Here is a 13,850-nt window from a genome sequence, read left to right on the forward strand (position 1 = left end):
AAAAAGTCACTAAATACTTATTAAGGAAAAAACCTCCAGAAGAAGAAGTAACAATCATAAATATATATCCAATAAATGCACACAACTACATAAAGCAAATATTAATGAATGCACACCTACATTTGTAGCTCACAGTTTGTAATACTAAATATTGGGAGAAAGCTCAAATATCCATCAACCAATGAATAATAAAGATGATAGGTTTTTATACACAATCGTATACTGCTCTGCCATAAAGATAAGCTTGAGACATTTATAGGTAAATGGACACACCTAGAAACCATGTTCTGAAGTAAAATAACTCAGACACACATGTGTAAATACATTGTTCTCTGGTGTGAGAAATTGAAAATGTAATTAAAGACCAAAATGTGAAATAGATATTGTGAAATAGGAAGAAAATATTCTAATGAGAAGGGGCACAGGGGAGAGGGAAAGGAAGGGAAAAGAAAAAAACAAAAGGAACGGTACCAGTAAACTTAATGATTTTAAAAGATTGTCTAAGGGGCTGGGGATTTAGCTCAGTGGCATAAGCACCTGCCTTGCAAGTGTGGTCGTGAGTTCAAATCCCTGGTACCAGTTTAAAAAAAATTAAATTAAATTAAAAAAAAATTTTAAAAAGACTGTCTAGGTTACATTAGTAAAGCATACAATCATCTCAATTGATGCATAAAAGCATTTGGAAAAATTCAACAAAGCTACTAAGCAACTAAGCAAATAAAAAATATTCAAAATGGAAAGGAAGGAGTAACACTGTCCCTATAGATGACACAATCTTACACACAGAAAATCTTAAATTCTACCAAAAAAGCCACTGTTAGAATAAACAAATCCAGTACATTTGCATGACACAAAACCAACAAACAAAATCAATAGTATTTCACAGACTGACAACAAACTCTAAAAAAGAAATCAAGAACATAATCTCCCTAATAATATTATCAAAAATAAAATAAAATACTTAGGCATACATTTAACAGAAGCACAAAATGATCCTAAAATTCCTAAGGAAGCATATGTAAATATTAATAGCAACTTAAAAATGTGTCTCCTAAATTTAAATATTTACAGCAGTGAAGTCTTAGTTAACAAGAATACTGGCTGAAGAATGAAAGTTGGACCAGGATTAAAATTGGCTACAGGTAACGAAAACTGTTAGTCTGACAAGGGCTTTTAAGACAGGAATGGAAGAGCTTCTCAAAAGGAAGGGGACCAGGACATTCCTGGAGGGGAGCATGGGGAACAGGGATGAAAACAGGAATGAAGATGTGTTACGTACATGTACCAATTCCCCACAAACAATACAAACAAATATTGTGTACCACACACCTACTAATAAATAAAAAAGAGGATTCAAATGCAAAAATCACTGACCCCCAATTTCTTGAAATGTCTAATATTTCCCTGTTTTCTGCCTCCCTACTCCACTGTCTCCACTTTCTTTCTCCCAGACTATGTACCTCGCTATCTTTCCATCCTCTACCTGTGCTTCACCATAAGCTCGGTTTTCAGCCTCCACCTTCTTCCTGAATGCACAATATTCTCTCCTCATAAATTTGGCACATTTATAAACTATACTCAGCATAATTCTTCTAGAGCTAACTTACCATTAAGCATGGCAGATATAGTGCCTAATGCTTAAAATATTTCCAGAGTCTATAAAAATATTTTACTTTTAATTTCTTTTAAAATCTAAAGAAAAAAATGAATTAAAGTAAAATTAAATACTAATGATTTTTGTATTTTTATACTAGTGCAGTGGTAGAATGTAATTTTCTTAATTTTATAAATGAAAGAATCCAAAAATGATAGCTGGGCATGGTGATGCATGCCTATGATCCCAATGCTTGGGAGGCTGAGGCAGGAGGATCACTGAGAGTTTAAGACCAGCCTGGCCTACAAATTCAGTTCAATGATAGCTCGAACTGCATAGAGAAACCCTGTTTCAAAAAGACAAAAAAAAAAAAAAAGAATCCACAAATGCAAAAGTTTTAGGATTCACAGATGATATAATGGGCCCTGAATTCTAAATCAGCCCATACCTAAACACGTGACCACTCAAAACTGTCCTACATTGGCCTAATCAGTAAGTCCCAATCAAGAAGCAAATCTATGTGCATTTTTTTCAAATCCTATTTTACAGTGATGGTTGCGTAAATCACTAAATTTACTAGAAATCTTTAAATTGTCACATGAAATAAAGTAAATTTTATGATATATAATACATACCTCATTAAAATTACTTTTTAAAAATACAGTAAAAAGAAAAGCAAGTATAAAGACTGAAATCTAAAAGATGGATTTCAGATTACTTCTTTGAGATTCAACAGTTTACCAAGAATCTGCTAAAAAATAAGAATCAAAAATGTATCTACCCTTATACAATCATATACATTTATAACACTAACAGTATACAAATGTGGGGAAAGGACTGTACCACCAAAAGTAACAAAACGCTCTATATGTGAGAGTAATTATGGTGCTGAAAAATCCTAACTCATTGTAGTAGTAATTAAGGGAGCCTGGTTACAATTAAGTACAGGAAGGATATTAAAACTTCCAAAAGATATTTCTGTAAGCCACAACAGAAGAACAAGAGTAAAAGAATAATTGGAACCACATACAAACCCACTTCCTTGTTTTTTACCAATATCATCTAAGAACACTGTTTAGATGCTGACATCAGACAATCTTGAGTGAACAACTTTAAATCACATTAAGTCTAAAAGAAAATCAAAAGAATTTCATGACAAGGGGTAAAAGTTTATAGCCTTGAAACTACAAAACATTGAGTGCCCACTACAAACCACATCCCGGCAACCAATATGTCTCTGCAATGAACTACTTAAAATGGTTTTGTTGTGGTCCAGGCAATCATCTCTGAGCTAATAATTAGCTACTATTCAAATCAAGTGTAATTTGTCTATTGTGTGCTAGCTCACTTTTAAGAGAGTACAAAATTTCATTTTTAGCAGCAACATTGAATGTTATAATTATTCATTTGTTATCCAATGTAATGCAATCAAAACAAGTAGAAAAGCATGCTTTTGGCACTGCCTGAAATCACAGTCATTTTTCAGACAGCTGAAATTAAGTACAAATGTTATGTGCTTAATCCAGATGAACATTTATATGTAAAAAAGAATACTTTCTAAAAAGGTGAAGTTTCCTACTACACAACTTTGAAAAGTATCTAGAAATAGCACCTTTCATTTACATAAAGCAGATTTTAATCATTTTGTGGTTTGGCTGTTGAATTTAAAATCTATAACATTATTTTAAATTGAAATACAAAGTGAAGTTAAGAGTTCTCTACTGTGAAAAGTTGTTAGTCTGATAATAAAATAATTATGTCAACAAGCAACTTTTAAATCTCAGCGCATTTCTAACACTGTGAAATGTTTTTCAATAACCTAATAAAATTAATGCTCAGCATCAGTAGAATACATTCTAATTTACACAATTTTTTTTTACATTCTTTATTGCACTGGATCCTGAAAACCTGTGTGCTAGTTAGTATAGCATTTGCAAATTGCTATACCACAGTGATATAAACAGTCTCGTTGTCTGGAACTTCTAGGAAAGGGAACTTCCATTTTTTTTTTTTATGGGAATCAAAGAAGTTTCCTCAATTACAGGAGATAAGAATGTAACAACTTGCAAGCTGACATAGCTTTAGTGCCACCGAAGGAAAGATGGAAGGCAAGGAAAGAAAAACAAAAAGGAAGAGTACAGAAAAGGACTGAGACCAGGAAAGTTTTTTAAACAGACAAGCAAGGCAGAGACAGAAGGAAAAGATACCCAGGCTGGAGAAGCACACAGGAGAAGAAAAAAAGGGAACTCAGAGACAAGGAGTCAGGGAAAAGCAAAGAGAAACAGGGCTCTGCCTAATGTGGGTTCAGAAGACAATTACGTTCTCACCGCCCTAAGCCTGGCACCGCACATGGGCTCGAACACAAGTCATTCTGCCACTGCCGCCCTTCGAACTCTCCCCCGTGTGCACAGCTCGAAGGCTATTCTGAACAGGGCAGTTGCAGCTGGTAAACCTAACAGGATGCATAAGGAAGCAAAAGCCTTTAGAGATTTAAATCAGCATCCCTACATGGGACATAAGAAGCCCTAACAATCTTGGTCCAGTCAAGCTTTCTGACCCTGCCTTCTGTCATTCCCCATTCGTATCCCAAGTTCTAGGTATGTCATCATTTTTTGTCTTTGAATTTGCTATTAGCCATGTCTACTCTGTCCCCTGCTCCCAGTTTAGTGAACACCTACCAGTTCTTCAAGACTCAGCTCACTGATACTTCTAACTCTCCTAGTGACTTAGCTAGGAAACCTTGAGCAGCTGTATCACCTCCCTCTCTCACCCAGTTAGCACGGGCCCTGGAAAACAAAATGTGCTATGTTGATTAGTGCAGGAAAAGAAGTTATAATCCACTAACTCTAAATACTATTTTTCTCATGCATCAACATGTCATTAGAAACACCTGTCCCATCAGTTAACCATCCGTGACTACCTTCACTCCCTGAGTCAAAACACAACAGATAATGATCCAAATGGGCTCACAATGTTGCACTATTTCTTGTGGCTCCTGAGATACTTTGTCGATGGAATAGGTATGCGGAGTCTTGTTTCTTTCTCACAGATGCTCTTTTGCATATTGTCCCTTACTTAGTTTGCCTTATCCCCTGGATATTCACTACAGGAAAGCCTAGAGCTTGTCTGTCTCTAACTGTCAAAAAAAAATAAATTTTTTTTTTTGCTCTAATGAAGTAGGGAAGAAACAGTCTAGGTGTCAGAAAACAGTTCTTGCTGTGACTGTTGCTCAAGCAGGTTAATTCTCAGTTTCTTTGCAGGTAAAATGGGAATAAAAGTTCGTGCCCTACCTGCTATCTCAAGTGATTAACTACTGTCAGGATCATAGTAGACAGATGAGAAAAGTATATAGCTCTAAAATTAGACAGAATAGATTTTATTGTTCAAAGACAGTTAATGAACCTCAGCCAGGCATCGTGGCAAACACCTGTAATCCCAAAACTCTAGGAGATTAAGGCAGAAGGACTCAAAGTTCAAGGAGCTTTAACAAGACCCTGTTTGAAAAAAGAAATCTAAACAGTGCAGGAGATGTAGCTCGGTGAGAAAGCTTTGGGTGAGTTCCCAGTAACATGCATACACACTCATGCACACACACACAAAATGGCTAAAATACATATGTCTGTGTATATGTGAGTTTACACTCATGTAGAAGCAGCCCTGAAGGTGATTACAGTATCCTCTCCACTGCCTCTACCCCAGAGAAACACACACCCTACAAAGTGAATCACTACTTAGGTGCCGGAAGAGATTTAAGGTCATGAGAGATTTTTTTTCCAAAGCTAATTAATTAATAAATGAGATACAGAAAAAAAGCAATTTAGGTAGGGCTAGAAAATTTAGGTAGGGCTTAGTGTCCTATTTCCAAGAGCTGCAATATAATTTGGGAGGCCTGCTGCCAAATAAAAACTATAAAGCCTCTTATTCAAAAATTATTTAAAATGTCAAGATGAGAACAGGACATTTAAACTAGGCCAGCCCCTCCACAACTGCCCAGGTCACCTCCATAAAGTCTTCACATTCATATTGGATGTGCAGCTTTCATCCAGCTCTGAACCTCTACCAGGTTCTTTACAGCCACAAAATTAAGGAAGCAAAGAAAAGAATTTCAGCTATTTCTCAGAACTAGCCTCTGTGATGCTTTGTGAAGGAGTAAGGTCACTTATTTGACAAGAGTTCTTTTAAGTTTTATAAAATCATAAAATTTTGGTTATGACTCAAAGCTGCTGTTGAAAATTCATACATATTTCACCTTAAACCACACGGATTTTTTTACAATTTCTACACACCTCTGTCATTTTGCCTAACAAAAAAAAATTCTCCAAAGCAGTGTTCCAAGTTTGCTAGTTTCCCATGTATGCCATTTAAATCTGACATTCCCAACTGAGGTCTCTATGTCTAGAAAGTAATTCTTCCCACAGTAAAATGTCTCCTTGTACAAATTAGATATATTCTTTTTTATATCCCTGAAAAAGTATCTATTCAGAATCAGCTTCAACATATGGCACAGCATCTGGGTCTAATCCAGTGAAAAGGAGGCAAAATGTCATGTTGAGAGTGAGTTAACCATTTTTTCCACCAGTTTAGTATTTAGTACATTAACTGATAACTATCTAGGCCAAAGGTTCTTCTGAATCCATGGACAGAATTCTAGGCGTTATTAGTTTGAGTGAAAAAATTATAACTTTGTTTTTATCACTAACTATAGTTAATTATTTTTTTCCAATTATGAATTTAGACAAAAAACCTAAGAGTACTGTCTATGACTTGATCACAATAAATATTATATATATTTTCATAACATTAGTTATTCCAAGTTTCTTGGAATCATTTACGCCCAACATTACCTTGAAATTATTATAGTATTAGACCCGCTAATAAATATGGTAGTTTAATATTAGTAAAAATAATAATGTATTCTTATAATGCATAAATTATTTTTTATATCAGAATATTTATAACTTGCTTCCCTATATCCCTACCTGATTTCATGAATTTAAAAACATGATTCGAAGGTACCAGACTACAAAAAGGCTCATGGTACATAAAACATGCAGAAACTCTGATCAAAAGAAGTTATAAAACCAGGTGTCGTGCTGCATGCCTATAATCTCAGCACTCAGGAGGCTAATGTAGGAGGATCACTGCAAGCTCCAGGTCAGCCTAGGCCAGAAGGTGAGTTTAAGGCCAGTCTGAACTACACAGCAAGACTATATCTCCAAAACACAAAAAAAAGTTACAAAGCTCATGTCCCAATAAAAGAGAAACAAATGTATTCTTATAGTGTTAATGAAACAATTCTAGTAATTTAAAAAGGTCTTTAAAATTTTAGTTCAACAACACCAGCTATATAATGAAATCATTATTTTAACATGCAAACAATAACATTCATTTATTTTTTATTTTAATGGGTTTTTGCCCATGTAACCACAGGATTTACTCTGAAAAGGTAGAGTTTAAACACGGATTTGAACACTGTTGTCTAAGATGGTGTTTAGATTGGTACCTGAGACGACAGTAGGTTACAATCAATGAACAGTCCTTTTCCAGTTTTACATCTTTGGATCAGTCCGGCCATAATGGCTCCATATGCATACAGGCCAGTGGCAAGATCAGTCATGGCCACTCCTGGGCGGACCGGATCTCCATCCTGATTTGAGGGTTAAGTTGATAAAAAGAGAGAATTGAACATTAAAACCATTATAAGATTTTTCAACTATTCTAAATAAGAAAATTTTATATGAACTACACAAATATATATATATACACAAATAAATACAACAAATTATTGCTGATGATATCTGATAACAGGTGAATATTTACTGCATTTCTCTCCTAAATTTCTATGAAGCAAACTAAATTAAACTTAATAAAATACAAGATTTGAAAAATTAAATGTTAAGTTCCTTAATATATTTTACCTTGTTTGCATTTTTAAAAATGAATGAATAATTGAATTTGAATTTAAATGAGCTAATTTACTAGTAAGGAAAGAGCTTTTAAAAAGGAAGTATTTTTCTCTTGTTGAGTGAAAGGCTATCTCAGAGGGAGAAAAAAGAAGGCAAAACACTTGTAATCTCTTTCTAATGATTCAAATAGCATTCAAATGCTTCAATGACTTTTGCATTTAGAAAGAGGACATATCTACAAAAGGATTTCAGCAGGATACTTGCAATGAACAAAGCTAACATCTTTAGATTATAGGTCGGGGCATCAGCTATGCACCTATCTAAGCATAAAATGAACATCTTTCATAGCCTATAATGCTGATGATCATTGTATCAAATAACCTGTGTACTTCATCAAAGATTTTATCTGCCTCTCTGGGTTTGAGAGTCTTGTCTGTTGTAGTAAAAAAGAATCTGCTAGCCTCTTTCAATATTCAGGACCTGGCTGTTTCACCTGTGCCTTTTGATCGCTCGTATCTTTGAGACTATAAATAAAGTTTGATGCTGATGTATACTTCCAATTCATGTCACTCGTTTGACAATGCAGTCCTTACTCATATATACAGGTACTGGAAAATTGCCTAACACATTGTAAGTCCTCTCTAAAAATGACATATCAACATTGTATCAGACAGTTTCTACTTTTCACTACCTGGAATTTTGTTAAGCCTTTCATGGCACAAAATATCTAAAAATGCTCATATTACTTATTTCACCCAGTTCATTCATTCATTCATACCCCAACTGTTTAATTCCAGTTGCTGTTAAGTCATTTTCAGAAACTAATTTTTCCTTTTCTGAAGTCCATGCACAAACCACATTAATCATCTACAAGAGTACAAAATAATGTAAAAAAGCAAGTGAAGTGAGATTATACAGCACCCAAAATGTTTTCCTCTGCTTTTCAAAACAATTTCAAGGGTATTTCCATGAAAACTAAGAATATATAGTAGTCACTATTATTATTGTCCAAATATAACGTAACAGCTTGAATCAATAAATATATCTGTCACCGGAAATTAAGATTATTTAATGTATTAAAAGTGAAGGGCAAATTTAAATTTATGAATTTTTCTCACTATAAAGTAAATATAATGCTATTTTATCCTCTATACCTCTCAGATCAGTAGGAATAATTAAGGTAAATCCTTTAAATTACATTTAAACCTGGAGGTGCATACCTACAATGCCAGCACTTGGGAGGCTGAGGCAAGGGAATCTCCAAGAATTCAAGGCCAACTTGGCTATAATATTGAGTTCAAGGCCAGCCTGTACTACACAGTGAGACCCAGTCTCAAAATAAAATATTATTTTAAATTTTCAGTAAAGGGGAACTACCCTTGATTAATGTTATAAAAGCATCATTATATTACTCAAAATAATGAGATGAGATGTATGAACGTTAAATAAACAATAATAATTTATAAATTATAAATAGTGAAAAATACATTATCCGCATATTAGAGACATCATTGTCACTGGTAAAAAAAAATAACTGTTTGTACTAAATGATTTTAATCAATCACTAATTGAAAGAGACTTGCTACTATATTTTAGAGTCAGGAATACAAACAAGTTGAAAATAAAAGCATAGAAAAAGGTATAGCATGCAAATAGGTGTCCTAAGAAAACTGGAGTGGCCACAGCAGTATTGGCTAGAATATACTTTGAACCAAAAAAAATGTACCCAGAGAAAAAGGAGAATATTTTGTAATGAGAAAAAGGGTTAATGAATTAGAAAGATATAGAAATTATAAGCATATATATACACTTAAAAACAGACATACCAAAATAAATCAAAACATGACAGTTTGAAGAAAGAGAAAGACAACTCAAGGATAAATCATAAGAGACTTCTATGGAAAAATTTGAATGAGGGATGAAACAATTAAAGAGGAATAAATGATTTGAATTATAGTATAAGTGGACCATATCTAATATATCTAAAAAATAGGTCACTTAATAGCAAATGTACATGCTTCTCAAGTACACATGGGGCATTCACTAGGACAGGCCATATCCTACAATATAAAACAAACTAAAATACATTTAAAACAAGTGAATCCATACAAAATGTGTGCCCAGATCAGAATTGGATGAAATTAGAATTAATAACAGAAGCATAGCTGGGAAACTCAAAATTATGTGAATAACGATAGGCGTATATAGGTCAGGCACAGAGCACTTTGCCACCATGTACGAGACTTTGGGTTGAGCCCCAGAACTGCAATTTATATATAGAAGGACACAAATGAGTAACAAGGAAAATCACACGGGAAATTAGAAAATATTTTGAGATGATGAAAATAAAAGCACAACATATTAAAACTTATAGAATGCAATTAAAGTAACATTTAACCAAAACTTAAATGCCTATAGTAAAAAAGCTCTCAGCTCAACAATCCATAGAGTGAAAGAAGAGCACACTGCGCTAAAATCAGAAAAATCAAGGAAATATTACTCATTAGTGTGAGAAGTAATGAAAGAAAGAATAGAAAAACCAATAAAAAATTTTAAAGGTGATTCTTGAAAAAAATTGAGAAACATTTTAGCTGAAGTTTCCAAGAAAGATTTTTTATTTTGTACCAGTAATTGAACTCACAACTTCCCACTTCCCAGGCAGGCACTGTGCTACTGAGCTACACCCCCAGCCTAAGAAAGTCATTTAAATTGAGAAAATCAGGATGGTCACTGAAAGTATGTAGAAAATCATAATAAACTAAAGAAAAACCTCCTAGAACTAATTTAAGATAAGCAAGATTGCAAGAAACCAGAAAATATACGAAGCCCATCTTCACTCTATGCAACAGTAATAAATGAAAAATAAAACTAAGAAAACAATTCCGTTTACAAAAACATCAAAAAGAAAAAATATTACTTAGAGTAAATTTAACAAAGAAAAAATATACTTATAATCCCAAAACTATAAATCACTGTTGAAAAAGATTAAAAGAATACCTAACAGGTAGAGACATTGGTCATGGATCAGAAGACATAATATTATTAATATAGTTTAGGTTCCCAAAATGAACTACAGATTCAGTGTAACCCCACTTAGCAAAATTCTAGGTGCTTTTTTGCAGAAATAAAATTTGATCCTAAAATTTGTATGAAAATATCAAACACAAATCAGCCAAAATAATCTAAGGGAATAAAGTTGAAGGACTTCTCTCAATATCAAAACTTACTACATAGCTATCATAATCAAGATAACACAGTATCAGCATAGGAAAAACGTATGAGTAATAAACATTTTCAAATTTATGTACAATTCTTGACATGTTATCAAAACGATTCAATTAGGAAAGAATGGTCTTTTTAAAAAAAGAATACAGGGGCTGGGGATTTGGCTCAGCGGCATAAGCACTTGCCTTGCAAGCAGGCAGTCGTGAGTTCGATCCCCGGTACCAATTAAAAAGGAAAAAGACCAAAAAAAAGAATAAAGTTGTCCCTCTCATATCACAGAACAAAATTAATCCTTACGGCTGGAGATGTAGCTCAGTGGTAGTGTTTCCATAGCCAGAGTGAAGCCTAAGGTTCAATCCTTAGGTTAGCGAAAATAAGATTATTACTACCTTGTTTGTGGGAATGTAAATTAGTTTTTTTTAAAAAGTGATGAATGGAAATTCCCAAAAAACTAAAGCTAGAACCCAAAGAGTAGAAATCCCTTCGCTATGGGGAATCGGCATTTCCATGTTCATGCAGCAAGTATTCACAGTAGCCAAGTAATAGAATCAACCCACGTCCACCAACAGATGAATGGGTAAAAAATGTATTACGTATACACAATGGAATTGGTTCTTCTGTTAAAAGGAAGAAAATTCAGGACTTCCGGGAGAACATGGCGGACAGATAACAGCAACTACCGGAGGCTCTCTGAAAAACTAGGCTCAGAAGCCAGGTATGGTGCGGACTAAAGAGACATAAGCAGGTGGAGTTATGCTCTGCTGACTCAGGAACGAACTCGGCTGAGAGAAAGCAACTTGGAATGCAGTCCTGGTGCTAAAACACGAACAGAAAAGTCTCGCTGCTGAGGCTGGACCCTGCGCCATTGGAAGCCGCGATTTGGGTTTCCCGCCGCGCGGTGGCTGGCTGCCTCTACATCGGCTCGGCAAGGAGAGAGACGCGCGGAAACTCTAAGAACGGGAGTCTGCGAACGGAGTCGAAAACAGGACGGGCAGGGAGGCATGCTCTGACTTGTGGCGAGGTGAGTGAGAGAAACTGACACTCCACCACAGTTTGACTCCAGCGGACTTTCTGGGCCCGAGCAGTCCTGCGGGAGCAGGGCGCAGTGGGGACTCCAGCCACACATTCCCCTCTCGGGCGGGATTGGTGAAAAGTGCCTGGCCTGCGTGACGCTGCCGGCGGACCCCGTAGGCTGGCCCAACCCAGATCGCAGAGCCTGACGGAGGCCGGGAGGGGGCGGGCCCCGCATAGGCTGCCTGGTGTGCAGCAGTGAGTGGGAACACCTAACCTGCGCAATTCGATCAGGCTGTGGCTGACAGGGAGAGAAGCTGGGCCTCTCATATAAGCTTGCATATATAAGGAACAGAGAATATGGGAAGAGGCAGCAACAAGAAAGGCTCCTCGGCCCCCAATTCTGAGAAACAGGCAATAGCGGACACCGCACCAATACACATAAAGCACCATATAGAGAGCCTCATAGACCAATTCAGGAATGAAGTTATCAACGACCTGAAGCTAGAAGTATGCAAAATAGTCAGAGAAATGCTAAGCACCACCCAAGAAAAAACAGATGGTGGAATGGAAGAACAAAAAAAGAGGGGAGAAGTGTTTGATGGAGAAAACAGGGAAAGCATAGAATACGTGAAGCAGGTTCAAAGGGACTACCAAGAAACTAAGAAGTCTATCGAAGACTGGCATAACAGCTTAAAAGAAACTAAGGACAGACTATCTGAACTGGAGGGCAGAATTGTAATATGGGAGAATGAAATGAAAAACTTCTTAAAAACAGCAAAGAAACAAACAGCAATAATACAAAGACAAGAAGATGATAAGAGGATCCATAACTTAAGGATTAAGAACATAAAAGAAGAAGTAGGGACACAAACAAATGAACTACAAAAGCTACTCACAGAAATAATCCAGGAGAATTTTCCTAATTTAGCAAAAGGTAAAGATACTCAGATGTATGAGGCATACAGGACCCCAGCTACCTACAACCCAAACAGAGCAACACCAGGCATATAATAATAAAAATTCCAGAAATTCAATACAAGAACAGAATATTAAAAGCTGTCAGAGACAAGAAACAGACCACTTACAAGGGAACACCCATCAGAATTACAGCAGATTTCTCTGCACAAACCATCAAATCACGAAGAGCGTGGGGGGAAATAATTCAAGCTTTGAAAGATAATAATCTCCAGCCAAGATTGAGATATCCTGCACAACTGTCCCTGGAAATTGATGGGAAAACAAGGTACTTCCAGGATAAAGAGGAACTGGGGGAATTTGCAACCACCAATTCAACTCTACAGAGAGTATTGCAGGATATTCTAAAAAAAGAAAAATACAAAGAATCCAGAAATAGTGGAGGCCATGACTAATGGAGCAGAGAACAAAGTGAAGAAGACAAACTGACAGCTACTGACAGAATAAGAGCTCAACAGAAATGAGGCAGAGAAGATTGGATGATAGGAACAGCTATTTTGGAGAAAATGACATCTTAATAGGTAATACAGATTTAGTATCATCTTGTTTTGAAGTCTCATCTAGCTTTTGTCCTTCTGTCTCCAATGGTCTAAATAGGTTGTATCTTACTGGATTTTATTATGTATGATAGTATAAGCAAAAACCTTTTAAAGACAAGGAGATTATACAGAAACCATTATTCATTTTCTGTTAGTCAATTCTAAATACTCTGTAATGCTGTCATTCTCTTAAGTGGTTTTACATTGTTTTGATATACTTAATGCTACAGTATACGAAGTTGTACTCAAGGATTTCAAGGAAAGAGACAATATGGTAACTACTTTTAGGTCAGGATTATCTGGTGGTGAAACACTATTCTGCTTAAATGGTTATGTTTTGATCTGTGCTGTTTCGTTGTTATGCCCTCTTTTATCTCAATCTCCACTCCATTATTTACTTTTTTAATACTTTTTAAAAAATTTTTATCCTTTTAATTAAAGGAAAAAAATAGCAGGATATATTATAGTAACCCACTTTGACTTTCCATTACCTCGATTTAAAGCCCTGTATTACTCTCACCATCTGGTTTTTAACTGATGTTCCCCTATTCTGTTTTGCTGGATAGTATCAGGTTCGAAAATTTAGGCATCAGCTGT

General features: G+C 35.5%; 1 protein-coding gene across 5 annotated transcripts in view; it reads right to left on the bottom strand.

Annotated features, from left to right (window-relative positions):
- Window positions 1-13,850, bottom strand: part of Sugct (succinyl-CoA:glutarate-CoA transferase) — a 738,758-nt gene that overhangs the window by 605,302 nt on the left and 119,606 nt on the right. For all 5 annotated transcript variants that reach the window (XM_063233933.1, XM_063233931.1, XM_063233934.1 and 2 more), the window contains exon 8: window positions 7,098-7,241. In XM_063233933.1, coding sequence (XP_063090003.1) covers window positions 7,098-7,241 — 144 coding nt within the window. The remainder of the gene's footprint in view (window positions 1-7,097; window positions 7,242-13,850) is intronic.

Source organism: Cavia porcellus, unplaced genomic scaffold, assembly GCF_034190915.1.
Source record: "Cavia porcellus strain 051 isolate PalLab524CR breed Dunkin Hartley unplaced genomic scaffold, mCavPor4.1 scaffold_23, whole genome shotgun sequence".
NCBI classification, from domain to species: Eukaryota; Metazoa; Chordata; class Mammalia; order Rodentia; family Caviidae; genus Cavia; species Cavia porcellus.